At 58.5% G+C, this 17,231-nt stretch overlaps 2 protein-coding genes across 7 annotated transcripts; one reads left to right on the forward strand and one right to left on the reverse strand.

The window, feature by feature from the left end:
• Positions 1–733: 733 nt before the first annotated feature.
• Gpr153 (G protein-coupled receptor 153) lies at positions 734–13,121 on the forward strand. Of its 5 annotated transcripts, none has more exons than XM_028883083.2 (6): positions 734–840; positions 6,560–7,024; positions 7,349–7,778; positions 9,479–9,671; positions 10,063–10,247; positions 10,642–13,121. In XM_028883083.2, exons 2-6 carry the CDS (start codon positions 6,669–6,671, stop codon positions 11,374–11,376), a joined length of 1,899 nt encoding a protein of 632 aa, XP_028738916.1. In that variant the 5' UTR covers positions 734–840; positions 6,560–6,668; the 3' UTR covers positions 11,377–13,121. The 5 variants fall into 5 exon arrangements, with proteins under 5 accessions (XP_028738916.1, XP_028738915.1, XP_028738918.1 ...); XM_028883082.2 differs by lacking the exon at positions 734–840 and adding an exon at positions 1,735–1,996; XM_028883085.2 differs by lacking the exon at positions 734–840 and adding an exon at positions 1,735–1,996 and having other exon boundaries at positions 10,711–13,121.
• A 554-nt stretch (positions 13,122–13,675) lies between these two features.
• Hes3 (hes family bHLH transcription factor 3) lies at positions 13,676–16,709 on the reverse strand. 2 transcript variants are annotated; one of them, XM_037202322.1, is made up of 4 exons: positions 16,090–16,709; positions 15,557–15,652; positions 15,399–15,480; positions 13,676–15,044 (listed from the first exon to the last, which is right to left on the reverse strand). In XM_037202322.1, exons 2-4 carry the CDS (start codon positions 15,635–15,637, stop codon positions 14,680–14,682), a joined length of 528 nt encoding a protein of 175 aa, XP_037058217.1. In that variant the 5' UTR covers positions 15,638–15,652; positions 16,090–16,709; the 3' UTR covers positions 13,676–14,679. The 2 variants fall into 2 exon arrangements, with proteins under 2 accessions (XP_037058217.1, XP_028738894.1); XM_028883061.2 differs by having other exon boundaries at positions 15,557–16,709.
• Positions 16,710–17,231: the final 522 nt, after the last annotated feature.

Raw genomic sequence — 17,231 nt, forward strand, 5'->3', positions numbered from 1 at the left:
GTAGCAGTGGATGTTTGCTATGGAGATATCTGTGTCATCAGGATATATGTGTGCTTGTGGTACAGCTGCCTGGGGGGGGGGGCACACAAATAGCCACCAAGGCCTCTCCAGGGGCCAGGACTCCACCCCCTGCCCACCAAACAGCCAGAGGTGGCGCCTGGGTTTATCCCTGAAGCCCAAACATCTGTCCCACCACATGAAAAAGGCAAACTGTGCTGCCAGCAGCTGCAGCCTATCACGCAGCTCTCTGAGGCCCCTGGAGGAAGAACCCGGCTCCAGATGTGCAGAAACACCCGCCAAGAGCTCCAACTTCGGAATCTGTCTCGGCCTGGGTCCCAGACGACGGGCTACTTCCTGCCTGGAAGTAGGGGAGGGGACCAGCTCTCCCACATACAGCCATATCAACTGCCTGTCCCTCAGGTTCCTAGACAACTTCGAGGTCTCCAGCCTATGCCACAAGGATACCCTTGATGTGGTGATGAGGCCACTCTCAGGGTGTGGCCAGCAGAAAGGATATTACCAAGATCTGTGAACCCAGACCCAGCCACACCATCCTTAGCAGGACCCAGACCATGGGCTCCCTGGGGCATGTCCTTCGTAGACACAGCATTAAATACCACACTTGATTGCAACTGCCCTCTGCTGGCAATCTATTTATAACCAGGGTTGTCTGCATGGGAGCCCTGACCACTCCCAGAAACCCTGAGGAGTGTCAGAGGGCACACGTGGAGCCATCCCAGGCCCTGCATATTAATATGAACTGTTCCTCTATTACAAAACCAAGACTTCTGTCTCAGAGGACTGACCCTAAGGCCCACCTGACTCCCCAGGGTACAGAAGGTAAGCTACAGAGTGAGGGTGGATTGCAGGACAGCTACTAGATTGCAGTTGATGACGGTCCTAGGTATCCATCTTCCTGAGAGCACACAGCTCTGGCCCAGGGAGGCTAAAGGATGGTCCCTGTCCCACATAGCCCCGAGTGGCCCAGAAGACTTTGTGCCATCGTGTCACCTGGATGGGGAGCCAGGATGTCAGCTGCATTCTGGCTGGAGAGGTTTTAAGAGCTCGAATGGAGAACGGGACATTTCCCTCTGCATAGGAGCAGGGGACTGTAGGGGTGACAAGCCTGTACCCCACCACAGATGTTGACAGAAGGTGGGTTCCAGGAGGGGAGGAAGAGTCAGGAGCCATGCTTCAAATCCTGGCTTTTACCCATCAGCTTGGTTGGTCAGAGTCTCAGAGGGGACAGGGCTGGGTCCATATTGTCGTCACTCTGCACTCCTGAGGTCTCTGCTGCACAGGTAATAAGTTGGAACCTTTGGCTGGCAGAACCCTGCCTCCTGCTCCTGTGATTCCTAGAAGCCACTAATCCTCAGGCGCATGAATACCGTCCCTCTTGTCAAGGATGCTAACATCTGACGTGGCTTCCTCCCTGACTCCCCACACCCCTGTCCTGTGTCCTCTCCGTGACCAAGCTCCCCTTTCTCTGGCCTGCGAGCCCCGCCCCTCAACTCCGGGCGGCCAAGAGGAGGCTGCGCGAGTGACCCAGACCCAAGAGGCCCCAGCGTGGGCGGGTCCTGTCGCGCGCTCCAAGGGGCTTCACTGCGGCTGCTGGGGCTACGTGGCTGCCCGGAGTGGGGGGCCAGCGCGACGCGCCCAGGAAGGCGGGGCGCGGCCAGGGGGCGGCGCGGAGGCCCCGGCAGAGGCATGCGCCCTGGACCGCCCCCCGCCCCCGGCCGCCTGAGCGCAGCCAGCCGAACGGCGAGAGCCGAGCGCGGCCGTGGCGGAGGCGGTGCCCAGGGAGGGAGGGCGGCGGGGCCGAGCGCAGCGCAGCGCTTTGGCTATCGGCAGCCGCCGCCAGGATGCCCCGGCCCGCGGGCTGCTCCGCCGCCAGCCACCCCCGCGGCCCCTGGCGGCGGGCGCTCAGTGCCGGGGCGTGGGAACCGCAGCCGGAGGCGGGAGCAGCGAGCTGGAGCCTTGGGCGCCCGAATGCTGGGTGAGCGACGCCGCCCCGGCCCAGGGACACCGAAGGGGAAATCCGGGCGGGAGGATTGGACCAGGAGGCGCTGTGACACCTGGTGGGACGCGGGGTCCGTCGGAGTGGCCGTGGGTAGCCTTTGGGCATGGAACGCCCCACCACCATCAACTTGGGGACCTTCAGGGTAACTTCTCCGAGCCAGCCTTTTCCTCGGCTCCCCGCCTCCAGGGTGGCAGCGCAGTCCTTGGCGGCTGGCAGCGGGCAGGCATGGCTACTTTGTAGGTCCCAGGCCCCCATGCCAAGCGCAAACTGAGGTGCGGGTTGAGGCACAGTCCCACCCCTAATCTGTCTCCCCAGGCCGTCGCTTGGACGCGCCCTCGGGATTGGAAAGTGGAAGACCTACAAGGGCCAGACCGGCAGGGCTGCGCCTTTTAGGGGCGGGCAGAGAAACCAACTGAGCCCCGGGAGACCGAGACCTATAAGTGGGGTGTCAAGGGGCGTGCACTGCGCTCTGTGCTCTGGGCCGCCGTCCAGCTGGGCCTTTGGAGACCTTTTGGCAGACCAGAGGCCAGCTAGGAGGCGAAATCACGAAGCGTAGGCTTCTTAGAGACGGGTGGGCGCAGCCCGAACCCGGGGAATCCTTTCAAGTTCTGGGTTCTCTTTGTTGCGCAATACAGCCCTGGGGCTGCGCGGCCTCATTGGCTCTGGGTCGTGACGTCAAGAGCTGGCCCTGCCCGCAGACCCTGCAGAGGGAGGAGGCTTCAAGGCCTGGGAGGGTCTCTAGATTGTCTCACCTACTTTGTGCCCTGCCTTGGGGAGGGCGAGTTGTGAGGTTCCTGATAGGGAGGTGGGAAGCATCTTGGAAATGTTGGAGATGCTTGGAATCCGTTGCAGAAGGGATAGATTCTTGCTGGCTAGAATAGCCAAATCCCGATGGGGCCCAGTGGGGTCTGGCCTCCAGTGGCTGCTTCTCTAAGATCTGTGGGCATCAACAGCGTGTCCCCACCGCCTCCCAACACTCCAGAACAGTCCTCCCCTCCCAGAATACAGCCTTCAGGACTCCTGGGGTCAAGTATAGCCTGCCCTGGCCCTTTATTCTCAGCTGTCCTCAGCTTGAAGGCGGCCTTGTTGCCAAAGTTAGGATCTCTCCTGCAGGGATGAGCAGCTCAGACAGACCTTGCTTCTAGGAGCTGTAAAATACTTGTTGGGGACTTTTTAGAAGGGCTTGGGACCACGACTCTGGTGTTTGATGCCTGCAGTTTGAATCCTGGCTCGGGCACATAAAGATGTTGGCAGGTGATCTCATATCTCTCTCTCCCCCTCCCTCCATCGAAATGCCTCTCTGTAATGGGGATGGCATTTAGCTACCCATTAACGATGCTGGAGAAGTGTGCCCCCTCCCTCACCCACCCATACCCTTCTGTCCTGTAGACCGCTGAACTGAAGCCTGGGTGAGGGCCCAGCTCGGCTATACTCCATGCGATCCTTTAATCTAGGAAACTGTTTACTACTGACTGCTCACCACGCCTCTGATTCCACCCTAAGTACTTTGCCAACTCTTTTCAAGAAAGGCACTGTCATGTCTGATCTTTGGATTAGAAAACTGAGGTGCAGGGGTATCAGGTAACCAGCGGGGAGCTGGGGCTGGACTCCAGCTTCCTGAGTCTAGCCCACAATGCTCTCTCTCTCTCTCTCTCTCTCTCTCTCTCTCTCTCTCTCTCTCTCTCTCTCACACACACACACACACACACACACACACACACACACTCACCTGGTAGCCTCTAGTCTACAGCTGAGGAGGCTGGCCCGACCCAGACGCTGTGGCGGAGGGTACAATCTGATAGGGCCACCCTGCTGCCCACAGTGGTTTCTGCAAGCATGGACCTGATAAATGTTTGGGCAGAAACTGCCCTTCCTGCAGCAGGCCACAGTAGACCCAACCTGGGTCAGAGTCTGGGCAGGCCTGGGGAAGACACACAAAAGCAAATGAGAAGACTAATCCCCAGCAGGCTGAAAACTATATGGACAAGAGCTGAGGGTGGTGCTTTGATGCCAGCTCTGGGGAGGCAGAGGCAGGCAGATCTCTGGAAGTCTAAGGCCAGCCTGGGCTACAGAGCAAGCTCCAGAACAGTCAAGGCTACATAGAGTGACCTTGTCTCAAAACATTTTTTTTTTTTTTTAAGGAGAGAAATTGTAGATAAGACCAGCAGAGAATGTCTGCTCAGTTGGCCAGGACAACTTGGTTTTCCCTGCCTGAGAGCTGGGAGTCCTGGTTAGGGCTGCAATTGCCCATCTGCCCCCAGCTGGAGGCGCTGTGTGAGGCTGCATGTGTTACCATGAGTCCTGAGTAGCTAATAGGATGGCAGGTCGCCTCCTCGGCATGGGGACCCCAAGCTGCCTGCTCCATGAAGCAGTCTCCGCACAGGGAGCTGAAAGAGGTGACAGGCTGGTAGCGGGAGGGGTGGGAGGGACTGCCAGTCTGAAATCAGCCTTCCAGTAGGGTATGGTTCTCCCCTCGTGTGTAACCTCCCGCCTAGGATCCCGTGCCCCTCACTCCCATCTGAAGGCAACTGGCAGTTAAGGTCTGACTCCAGGGTGACTCTGGGCCAGCACTAGTCCATAGAACCCTCTAGGTGAGATCCAGGCCCAGGACATGGTCCTAACTACTACCTCATAGTACCCACCGGGTGTGGGACCTAGCTCCTGGCATGCTGCTGTCCCTCCACAGCATCCGCTGTGTGATACCCCGGCCCTAGGCTTTAGAGATGTGCTGTCTATCCATGTAGCTCCCCCATCCGCTGTGTGATACCCGGCCCTAGGCTTTAGAGATGTGCTGTCTATCCATGTAGCTCCCCCATCCGCTGTGTGATACCCGGCCCTAGGCTTTAGAGATGTGCTGTCTATCCACGTAGCTCCCCCATCCGCTGTGTGATACCCCGGCCCTAGGCTTTAGAGATGTGCTGTCTATCCTCTTAGCTCCCCCACAGAAGCAGCATAACTCTCCTCAGGTGGGGCCCCACCACTGACCCCACCCCAAGTGATGCAGTCTGGTCAGTCTGGCTGTGCCCACTATGAGAGACTGTCGACCCACTTCCAGGGTGGGTGTGAGAGTGGTGGCCAGCTCATCTCTACCTCACAGGTCACCTGGGGGATCAGAGAAGGCAAAGGGAGGTATTCGGGGAGCTGGAATGAACGAAGGTCCAAGTGCCCGGGATGTCTGTGTGGCGATGTGGGAACACATGATGGTGAGAAGGCTTGCTGTGGCACAAAACTGGGACTACCTGGTCCACACGGCAAGTCCCAGGCTCACCAGGGTTCCATAGTCCCTGTCCCTTAGGAACCCAGACTGAGGCTGGAGAGATGGCTCAGTGGTTAAGAGCACTTTCTGCTCTTGCAGAGGACTCAGGTCCAGTTCCCAGCACCCACATGGTGGCTCACAACTGTTGTTCAGTCTAGATGGTCTTTTGTTGTTAAAAAACAAAACAAAACAAAAAACAAAACCCAGAGCCAGATATCGGGGTGAAAGCTGAAAGATCAGAGAAGCAGAGCAAGCCACAGCCACCACCTGTTACCTCACCAACTCCACGGATCCCCAGACTGAAAGCCCCTGAGTCCTCACCCGAAAGGGTCTCAGCTGAACTGCTTTAGTTCCTGTCTCCTCACGCCTTATCGACCTTTCTCCACCCAGCCATGTCACGTCCTGGGATTAAAGGTGTGTGTGCTTCCCAGTACTGGGATTAAAGGTGTGTGTGCTTCCCAGTACTGGGATTAAAGGTGTGTACCAACACTGCCTGCCTCTGCTTCCATGGTGGCCTTGAACTCACAGAGATCCAGATGGATCTCTGCCTCCTGAGGGATAGGATTAAGGTTGTGTGCCACCACTGCCTGGCCTCTGTGTCTAATCTAGTGGCTGGCTCTGTCCTCTGATCCTCAGGCAAGTTTATTAGAGTACACAATTTATCACCACACACAACCATCTGTAACTCCAGTTCCAGGGGACCCAGCACCCTCTCCTGGCCTAGGAACACATGTGGTACACAGGCAAAACATTTCATATGGTATAAAATGAATAAATCCAAAGAGAGACAGTCCATATGGGCCCAGCCTGGCCTGAGACTGTAAGTGAACAGGTGGCCTCAGATTCTGGGCTGGAGAGATGGCTCAACTGTTAAGAACATTTGTTGCTCTTCCAGAGGACCTGGGTTCAGTTCCCAGCACCCTCATCAAGTGGCTTACAGCTGCCTGTAACTCCACGTCCAGGGGATCTGATGCCCTCTGCTGGGCTCTGGAGGCCCTGCATACACATGGTGCACATACTTAACTATCAGGCACACACAAGTACATAAAATAAATATTAAAAAGAAAGGGGGAAAAGGAGACTCATGGTCAGAAGTGAGTGGAAATGAGGGAGTGTGCACTTACCCTGTGTACCACCCCCTGGGCCTCCGGCCCGGTGAGTAATAGATTCTTCTGAGACAACAGCAGCCGGGTGTAAGCCACGCCCACTCAGGTCTCCCATCCGAGAGTGCCAGGCTTGCTGTCCTCTGATCTCTCACTGAGTGCTCATCGCTCCCTCCCCAGCTGCTTGTCGACCCTGGCCTCCCTCGCCAAGCCCCCCCACGTGAGAGCTGCTGCACGGTGAGGAGGAGGAGGAGGATGCCACAGCCACTCGCCAGCTCCGGTCTGCACCATGAGTGATGAGCGGCGGCTGCCTGGCAGTGCGGTAGGCTGGCTGGCGTGTGGAGGCCTGTCGTTGCTAGCCAATGCCTGGGGCATCCTCAGTGTGGGTGCCAAGCAGAGGAAGTGGAAGCCACTGGAGTTCCTGCTTTGCACCCTGGCAGCCACCCACATGCTCAACGTGGCCGTCCCCATTGCCACGTACGCTGTGGTGCAGCTCCGGAGGCAGCGGCCTGACTACGAGTGGAACGAAGGCCTCTGTAAGGTCTTTGTGTCCACCTTCTACACCCTCACTCTGGCCACCTGTTTCTCTGTCACCTCCATCTCCTACCACCGCATGTGGATGGTCCGCTGGCCCGTCAACTACCGGTGAGCGCGAGACAGTGCGTGCGGTGTGTCTGTATATGTGGCCGTGCTATGCCAGGATGGGTGAGGAGGTTGAGGGCCGGCACAGTCAGGCCTGCTAGGGGCGTGTTTGTAGAAGGTGAGTGTCACAGGACATGTTTGTAGAAGGTGAGTGTCACAGGACAGAAATGCCTGAAGAGAGGGTCAGGTGCGTGAATGGCTTTCCACTGAGGGGCAAGGCCAGCTGTGCGGCTGGGTCAGCGGGGAAGGGTGGTCAGGACCCTCTGTGGTCCCTCAGAGGTCGGTGAGTAACACCAGGATTCTCTATCCTGCCCTGCCCCATGCCAGGCTGAGCAATGCCAAGAAGCAGGCGGTGCACACAGTGATGGGCATCTGGATGGTGTCCTTCATCCTGTCGGCCCTTCCTGCCGTTGGCTGGCACGACACCAGTGAGCGTTTCTACACCCACGGCTGCCGCTTCATCGTGGCTGAGATCGGCCTTGGCTTCGGAGTCTGCTTCTTGCTACTGGTGGGTGGCAGCGTGGCCATGGGCGTGGTCTGCACAGCCATTGCCCTCTTCCAGACACTGGCCACGCAGGCGGGGCACCGGGCTGACCGCCGTGCCTTCACTGTGCCCACCATCGTGGTGGAGGATACACAGGGCAAGCGTCGCTCCTCCATTGACGGCTCGGAGCCTGCCAAAACCTCGCTGCAGATTACGGGCCTGGTGGCCACCATCGTGGTCATCTATGACTGCCTCATGGGCTTCCCTGTGCTGGTGGGTGAGGTTGTTGGGTAGGGAGCCTGTCATGGATGTGGCTTCTAGGACAGCCTAGGGACTGGGCATCAGGTGGCTGAAACCTCAAACCTGACTTCCGGGCTGTGAATTGTTACTCCCATTTTATAGATTTGGAAAGCAGAGTTCAGAGAGGTACATGGCTTCCCAAAGTCAGGGTAGATGTGATGAGACTTGAACCCTTGTCAGCTGACTAGGATCTTTTTGTCACACTGCAAGAGGTACATCCTCCCCTCTCCCAAGGCCCTTTCCATGAGAAGCAATGCCACTGCCCTCCCCTGCTCAGGCCCCAGGATGTGGCAGGAGTAGGCAACATTGAATTGGCACAGGGCAGGCCCCTAAACGGCTTCTCTGAAGTTGCACTCCATTGTAAGGACTGGAGGAGGTCAGATGAAAGGCTCCTGGATGAAGGCCTTGCTAACCACGGTCCAGTGGGCCTGCCTGCAGTCCTCTGGCCAGCTTGGACTAGGCTGGCTCAAGACTGAAGTCTGCACTTAGTAAACAGCTCCTGTCTGATTGGGGCTCCTGCTACAGACGGTCTGGAGAGACAAGAGCCCATGCCAGAGCCAGCCTGCCTACACAGCCAGGAGGTTATGTCCTCTCCGGCTGTACCCCCGGCTTGCTCTGTCACCCTGCCCCCAGCAGGCCCAACACCCTCCCACTCTACGGTCCGCATCTACAGTGGGGCTTGATACCCCCCAGTCCTTTATGCCAAAGGTAAGAGCTAAGAAAGGGCCCTGAGAATGACAAAGTACTGTAAAGACAGTGGGCCTTGGAGGGGCCCACCCCAGCATCACTTCCCACCTCAGAGCCGGGAGGTGGGTGCCACTGATGATGGAGCCTACTGCTTGTCATAAACATTATCGACAGTTCTTACCTCCGGGCTGGAGAGATGGCTCAGTAGCTAAAAACGCTGGCTGTTCTTGCAGAGGACCTGGGTTTGCTTTCTAGTATCCACATGGTGATTTACAACCATCCATAGGCATGCACGTGGTACACGTACATGCGTTCAGACAAAACACACGTAAATAAATGCTTAAAAAGTGAAACTATATATTTTTTTAAAAAAGGAATCCTTACCTCGCCTTCTGTAGTGTGGGCGTTTTTAGCCCATTTCACAAATGAGGAAACGGAGCCCCAGAGGAATTCACCAGCTTTCCAAGGATTGCGCAGTCTCGGAACAGATACAGCGTGCCCAGTTGTGCTCTGTTGTGGCATCATTAAACACTTTCCAAGCTGATGGGGGACCTGGGAAGAGCCCTTTGGCTGATAAGTCTCCTCTGGGGTCTGAGCTTGTGGGTGGGGGCAGAGCTAAGGAGCCACTGGCCCGGGAAGATAGGGCAGTGACAGAAGTGCAGACTGGAGGCCTGTTCCTTTGGAAGTGGTCCACAGAACCCTGTGTCACGTCCGTCCCCCCCCCCCCCCGGCACCCGTGAGACTGCTGCCCAACACACTGAGGGGGATATACACAGCCAGCTCTACTCAGGGTGGGCACGGGCCCTGCCGCCACTCACTCAGCTGCCCTTCCTTCGCCTGGAGCTTTCAACAGCCACCTCCTCAGCCTTCATTTCCTCTGGGCAGTGAGGGGGTTATGGGCTCTGCCGCACAGCTGTGGCAGCTGTGGCTAGGAGGGGATGTTGTGGGGAGGGCCCTGTAGGTCAGGCCTAGCCCTGTGCCCACAGGTGGTGAGCTTCAGTAGCCTGCGGGCTGATGCTTCGGCGCCCTGGATGGTGCTCTGTGTCCTGTGGTGCTCCGTGGTCCAGGCTTTGCTGCTGCCTGCCTTCCTCTGGACCTGTGACCGCTACCGGGCAGACCTCAAGGCAGTCTGGGAGAAGTGCGTGGCCCTTATGGCCAATGATGAGGACTCTGACAATGGTAAGGATGGCTTCAGGGTGGCCCCTGGGGAGTGCAGCACCTGGGCGAGATCTGGTGTCTGTCGAAATAGTCATTTGGTGTACCCCCACCACCTGGCACTTAGGTGGCCCTGTTCCGATCACCACCAGATATTCCTGTGGCAACAGGCTGTGTGTCAGGAGCTGTCAGCCTGTGTGGGTGCTTGGTCCCGTGGAGTCCCCACCCCAAATCTCAGAGGAGCGAAGTGCTCAACATGTCAGCCTTCAGACTCACAACTAAAGTGTGTTGTAGCTGGGATTTGAACTCGGAACCCTTGCCTGCCCTTTCTGCAAACTAGTCCCTTCCTCATGGGGATCCCTAAAACCTTCCTGATGCCCCCACGTTTTCATGGTGCTTCTGTCCTATCCTGCAGAGACCAGCCTAGATGGTAGCATCTCCCCCGACCTGGTACTGGAGCGCTCCCTTGACTACAGCTATGGAGGTGACTTCGTGGCCCTGGACAGGATGGCCAAGTATGAGCTCTCTGCCCTGGAGGGAGGCTTGCCCCAGCTCTACCCTCTGCGGCCACTGCAGGAGGATAGGATGCAGTATCTGCAGGTAGGTTGAGGCAGAACGGAGGGACCTCCTCGTAAGTCTGTGGTGGACTATTCTCTCTCTTCCCCTCCCCGCCCCCTCGATATCACTCTCCCTCGCTCTCTTGCTCGCTCGCTCGCTTCAGGCATGCATGCATGCACGCACGTACAGATCAGTGGCAATGGATGGCTGTCAGCCCCTGGCTTGCCTCGAGGTCACAGTCTTTGCGGGTGGGTCTATGCCCGTGCTCTGGAAGAGGGGTCCATTGGTGTCTGAACCGTGAACCTTCCCATGAGACTTCTCTCCAGCTGACCCAAGCTTCATTCAACACCGAGGTTCAGAGAGGTTGTCACTTGCCCCAAATCTCACAGCTCCGAATCAGGGGGCCCTAGTCCCTGACCCACACACTGCTCTGCAGGGCGCGGGGAGGCATCAGTGCGGGTTTCCAGGAGGGCAGCCCCGTTTCAGCCCGGCCGGGTGCTCGCAGGTCCCGCCCACACGGCGGTTCTCCCACGATGACGCTGACGTTTGGGCGGCCGTCCCGCTGCCCACCTTCCTACCGCGCTGGAGCTCCGGCGAGGATCTGGCAGCCCTGGCGGCGCACCTAATGCTGCCCGCGGGGTCCGACCGGCGGCGCGGGAGCCTTCTGGCTTTCGCCGAGGACGCGCCCCCATTTCGCCCGCGCCGTCGCTCGGCCGAGAGCCTGCTGTCTCTGCAGCCCTCGTCCCTGGACGGCGGCCCGCGTCGCACCCACGACTCGCCTCCCGGCAGCCCGCGTCGCCGCCCGGGGCCTGGCGCCCGCTCCGCCTCGGTCTCGCTGCTGCCGGACGCCTTCGCGCTGACCGCCTTTGAGCGCGAGCCGCAGGCCCTGCGTCGTCTGCCGGCCCCAGCGCGGCCTTTCCCCGCCGCCTCCGACGGGACGGAGCCTGGTGAGGTCCCGACCCCTCCTGGCGGCCGTACGCAACGCAGCCACGGACGCCGGGCCACGCGCGCACACGCGGGGCCCCTGCAGACTGGCCTGAGCGCATCGTGGGGCGAGCCCGGAGGCTTGCACGCGGCGGGCGGCGGCAGCACCAGCAGCTTTCTGAGCTCGCCTTCCGAGTCCTCGGGTTACGTCACGCTGAACTCGGACTCGCTGGGCTCTGCGTCCTAGGGCCCTCTCGGTCCGCCCTAGGGCCGCCATGCAGATGAGAGAGGCACAGCACCAAAGATGCCATCGCATGTGTTAGGCGCGCGGACAAGTACCACCCACCCGAGGGGTGAATGGATGGTGGGCTCTGCGCCTCTCTATGGTTCCTTCCTTCTGATATCTCCTGGAGGGACGATGGCCGCCTTTGATGGCTGCACAGGACACAGACCTGCTGCTGGGCACCGCATCTCCCAGGAAGGGACAGACTGTGCCTTTGTAGTGAGTGGCATCTGCACATTTAGTACACCTTCCCCAGCCCTCTGAGGCTAGGCTGGGGTTTATAGGAGACCCTGAGACCTGACCACCATGAGAAAAGACCAAATCCCTTCCCAGAGAAGCTTAAGCCAGAAGCTGCTGGACCGCGTTCAACTTCACTCGTACTGCCTCTGCCTCACCTCAAGGGTGTGGCATGTAGAGCGTCTGTAAGCACAGGGGTCTTCAAAACCCAAACAAGTTCTACTGAGCAGGCTTCCCTGTGACTTGCCTCAGTTTCCCTGTCTCTGATGAGTGAATGACGGACCATGATACATCTCTCAGGGCTGTTTGAAGAACCCTCCTGGTCTTAGGGCCCTTTGTGAGGGTCAGCCCTCAGCAGTTGACCCCCAGATCTGAGGCCTCCCCATCTCGATGACCTTTGCTGTCTTGGAGACTCACTTTAGCTAAAGCACAAATACTCCGTGGGTATAACAGCCACCTTGACCCCATTAGTGTCCCCATGCTCGAGACTACACCATATTGCCTGTCTCCCACTAAGTCGGCCATTCTGTGATCCTGCTGTGAAGGCTGCGGGTACCTGGTGCACAGAGCTAAAGCAAATGGAAGTGGGCTTCCCTGTCCTGGTGCCCATCTCCAGCTCCGCCTCGCACCCACACAGGCAAGGGTCCCGCAAAGGGTGTCCTGTACCCCTCCTCCTCTGCAGAGAAGGGCTTTGCTCTCCTGGGTAGACCTCTCTCTGGACTGTGGCAGGGACATCGGTCTTCCCAGGAAACACCCAGGCTGTGAGCTGGGGTGGGGTAGCACCACCACCGTACAGCAGAGCCCCTGTGTTGGGACCCGGAGATAGTCTCAAAGGCCAGCACAGAGCAGCCTGTGCCCCGTTCTCACTGCCCAATGGCCAGGCCCATCTCCTCTCCCTCTCCAGACAGAGTTCCAACTCCGGATGGGGATGGGCGACTGCCCTGTCCTAGGCCTCAGAGGACCCTGTAGTCCCTGGCTGTGGGGTAAGTGAAAGATTAGACACCCCAGATGAGCAGGGGCTGCAGTCAGTCCATCTTTGGACATGGGAGAAACTTCCTCTGGTTATTTGCTGCTGTGCCTTCAGGGACTGACGTCATGTGGGGGCAGAGGCCACCAGCTAGCCACTGTCTCCCTCCCCGGCCTCCAGTCATCAATTTATCACCTTGGGTTTTCACTCTGTTTTGTATTCAACGGCAATACTTGTAGTGGGGACCTTGTGCCCTAAGTCACTCCTACTTTATACAAAACTTTAAGGGCAAGCCCCAAGCAGCGGACCCTGGGTACCAGGGCTCTTCCCCGCCCTTCTTCAGCCTCCTTGTTTGCTGATGCCTGTAAGGACCTTGGCCGTGAGTTACTGATAAGAGCACTATCTGTATACCACCGCCTAGCCCAGAGTCAGGGATGCGTTTGTAGATTTTTGAAAAACATTTCTGTACAGGACCCAATAAAAGTTTCCTCTTGGTTTGCACACAGCCTTCTGAGGCTGGTTCACGGAAACCTGTTTCCACGGGGCTAACCCCAAACCTCTGTCTGTCTAGAGCCTGAAGGCCAGGCCAGTGTATCATTCATTCCCTTGGACTTGCCATTTCTCCAAGCAGGTGCTGCTGCTGTCCCACTGGCCAGAGAGGCAGACCTGGGCCCACAACAGTAGGCAGCAGTGGGTGGGTCCCCTGTCACGGGCGGCAACCTGGCAACTGGCTGGGGAGGATTTGATCCTCACTGTGAACTTGACTCGGTACAGCTAGTTTGGGTGTGCCCGTGAAACTTCACTCCAGTGATTCCAGTGGAATTCACGCACCGTTCCTGGTCCTCGCTGAGAGGTCGCCACCTAGCGGCAGAGGAGAGAAAAGTCTTGGCTTTTCTCCCACCAGGCGGGCTGACCAGAGGCCGCCTTGAAATGGCCAGGGCAGGGCTCTGTATTGGTCCTTGCTTCAGAAAGCCCGCTCTGTGGGGTGGGTTAGTGGGAGAGCCACGTTGCGGAGAATCCTAAGTGGACCAGAACGTGTTTATTGGCAGGGCAAGAGACGCCCCAAACTTGACATTACCCTAAGGTAGTTTGTGGTGCACTCACGTCTCAGTCTGTACTTAACACCCAGTCTTTATTCAGAATTGCACGTTGGTACTAGGAGGTGCAGGGGTTTCTGACTGGACCCCAGGCTGGCTCACGACAGGAGTCTGGGAGCAAAAAACTGATCTCTCCCCTCCGTAGTCGCCGCGCATGGCATGGTAACAGGAGCAGAGTCTGGGGCTCAGACGGTACTATGTGGTCCCGGGTACCGGTCTTTGGAGAACACAAAGTGCGCAGATCTCAGCGGAAGTCCCGAGGTTCGCGCTGGCAGTGCCACGCAGAAATTGTGGCGAGGCGAGGCAAGGCGGCGGAGCACTCAATGCACCTTAGGGGCGGAGCCGGCGCTGCGCGCCAGGACCCCGCAGCCGTGAGCATCTGCGAAGGGAGGGCCTTGGAGAGCGCCACCGCAGGGTGGGCCCCGTGCAGAGGGAGTGGGTTGCGATGGTAGTGAGAAGGTCTTGGGTGGGGGTGAGATGGGATGGGAGCTTCTTGCTGGAGGGGCGGGGCCCTGCGCGCTTTGTGCCCGTGGGAACAGAGCGCCCGAGGCCGGTTGAATGGGCCAGGGCGGGGCAGCGATTCTCCTCGCTGCGAGGGGTCCGCTCTGCGCCGCTGGCGACCGCGACCTTCCCACCGTGACGCAGCCGTGGAGAGGGGGGCAGGGGCGGAATGCCAGCCCCGGGTCCCTGGGAAAGGGGCACAGTCCACACGTCCCCTCCTAGCTCCACTAGAGGTGGGAGGAGGGGAGCTGGTCTGGCTGGTGGATGGGGCCGGAGTGGGTGAATTCACCTAGACCCCATCCGCAAGTGGCTGCGTGGATTTTCCTGCAGCCCCACCAGGCCACCGATTGAAAGAGTTCCTGCAGTCACCATGGGTGCGTCCCAAATAGTTTCTGTGTCCCCAGACTAGACGGCGGGTGATGGGGCGGGGGTGGGGGATCTTGAGTCTGAATCCTTGCCTAGGCCTCACCAGGGCCGCCACACCCCAAGCCCGGGTCTCGGGCTCTCGGTCTGGCAGCTCGACACGGGTTGTGGTGCCGGAACGCCGGTGGAGGACTCAGGGAGTCCTCTAGGGAGAGGGAGCGGGGACAGCGGGGACTGGGAGCCACCTGCAGCGGAAGCAGGGGCCCAGATGGCCGGGAGGCAGGGGCTGAGAACAGAGACCGCCTGCGGGCTGGCGCTGTCCGTGGTGCTGGCTGCCCTGCGCTCCAGCACCAGGGGGCAGCGCAGGCCGCTGCCATCCTCTCCGCGCCGAAGCCGCTGGCTCACGCCGGGCAAGCAGCCCTGGAAGCCAGACGGGTAGTCGACCCCACTGGGTACTGGCCAGAGTCCTGGAGAAGGGAAGGGAGGAGAGGAGGGGATAGAAGAGAAGAGACGTGGAGGATAAAGGGAGGGGAGAAGACTCCTGGGTGGGGCAGACCTAGGCTCACACTAAGCCAGTGCAGACAGGCCTTAGCTGCTCTTCCCCACATCCACCCCAGCTAGGTGATGGACCCTCCTCACCTCGCGGTTCGCTTCAGTTTTCCTCTCTACCCAGTAGCTCAGACTACTCTCCAACTCTCCATCCTCCTGCCTCAGCTTCCCAAGTGCTGGGTTTCCTGGCGGACAAAGCCGCGCCTCCCCCCAGGACCCCATGGCTAGCTCCCACACATCCCTCCCCGCTCTTCAAGGCCTTGCTTCACTACCTTGCAATGAATTCTGAAGGCTTTTCATGTACTTGACACTCAGCTCTAGGATGTCAGCCTTTTCCAACTTCCGTTTCCGTATCTGCCAAGCCGTAAGCCCTCTTAGCAGGCAGACTGGGGAAGGGCTGGACCCATCGCTCCCTCCTCTCCGGTCTTACCTGATGCGAGTAGTGTCTCTCCAGAAGAGACTTGAGCTGCTCCAGGGACATGTTGATGCGTGCCCGGCGCTTCTTCTCCATCAGAGGCTTGGAGATCTGCAGGCCAGCCAGTAGTTTTTAGAGGGAAGGCCCTACCTTTCCAGGCCTCCACTCCCTCCAGCCCAGGGATTCCCACCCCAGGAGTTCTCATCCCATACCCTTCAGGACCCCAAACCTTTCGGAAGCTGCTGGCTGGGCCACTGGGGCTGCCCCTGGATGTGGGCTCAGTGCCCATTTTGTGATGTCTGCACAGACAGTAGGCTGCATTGCCTTTATAGGGGTACCTCGTTTACATGTCAATGAGGCTCTAGGAACTGGAAAAACCCAGAGGGGGAGGGGATGGAAAGGGGATGCCGGAGAGCTGCCCCTATATCCCTCTGCGAGGCCCCTTCCAATAGCCCAGGCTGCCTCTGGCTTTCAAGACGCTTTCTGCAGCTCTAAGGATTCCTTTCCTTTTTTATTTATTTATTTTTTTAATTTCTTCCTTGACTCACCACTGCTCCAGTATGAAGACTTCCCCCAAACCATCCTCTCCAGGCACTGTTGAGCCAGGACTGTAGGTCTCCCCTCTGTCTCTACTTGCCAAGTCCTGGCTTCTTATCTCCCAACATTCCTCTGGTGGTCCTCCAATGTCACAGGGAGCTTTGTGTGCTGCGTGCCACCCTAAATGATGATGATGGTGCCCTAGGTGTCCTGAGGCCTGATGAAGACGCTGAGGCGAGGAGTGCTGGCCAGCGATGCCTTTCACGCTCTGGCCACGCTGAGATGCTGAATTAGTCGCCCTAATGTCGGGACAATGTAGCAATTTTCTGCCTGTGGTTTCTCAAAGCCAGTCGCCAGCAGGGCCTGTGGGGGCCATGCAGCAACATGTGTCCCATTAAAGCATGCAGCCCGCCCGCAGGGCCACAACGGGCCTCTCTTTCCAAGGACCCAGAGACTGGAGTACTGACGAATAGAACCCAATATAGAGACTTCCAGCTAGGAGGCAGACCACCCCACCCCCAGACCCGGGCTTCCAAGCTCGTGACTCTGGTGAAGAACCAGTCTTTAAGAGAAAAACAAATGAGCCGGGTGTGGTGGCATGCACCTTTAATCCCAGCACTCAGGAGGCAGAGGCAAGTGGATCTCGGAGTTCGAGGCCAGCTTGGTCTATAGAGCGAATTCCAGAACAGCTAGGACTACACAGAGAAACCCTGTCTCAAAAAAGAGAGAGAAAGAGAGGAGGGAGGGAGAAAGGGAGAGAGACTGGGTGCATCTGGGTTCGGCTACTGGGGACCTCCTCTTCAGTTCAATGAGTGGGGAGTCGGGGTGGGGACCACTGATGCTCTGAGGAAAGTCCAGACTGCATTGTACGCCCCTGTACACCTGTCCATTTTCCGTGTGTGAGGACACAGGAGGCCCTGGAACCACCTGCTGTAGGACAGGGCTGCGATCCCCTCACACCACTCCCGTTGGATCAGGGAAGTTGGAACCACGGCTGTGGCTGACAAGGCAGACCTCCAGGGAAACTCTTGAGTTCAAACCTGGAGAACTCCTTTTCTTTCACTCTTCTGGTCTTCGTTTGGGGGCCAGGAGACTGAAGCGGCATCCTGACCATGCCTATGGGGAAGTCGTGCAAGTCCCACAGCATTCTCTG

Source organism: Peromyscus leucopus, chromosome 2 (genome assembly GCF_004664715.2).
Source record: "Peromyscus leucopus breed LL Stock chromosome 2, UCI_PerLeu_2.1, whole genome shotgun sequence".
NCBI classification, from domain to species: Eukaryota; Metazoa; Chordata; class Mammalia; order Rodentia; family Cricetidae; genus Peromyscus; species Peromyscus leucopus.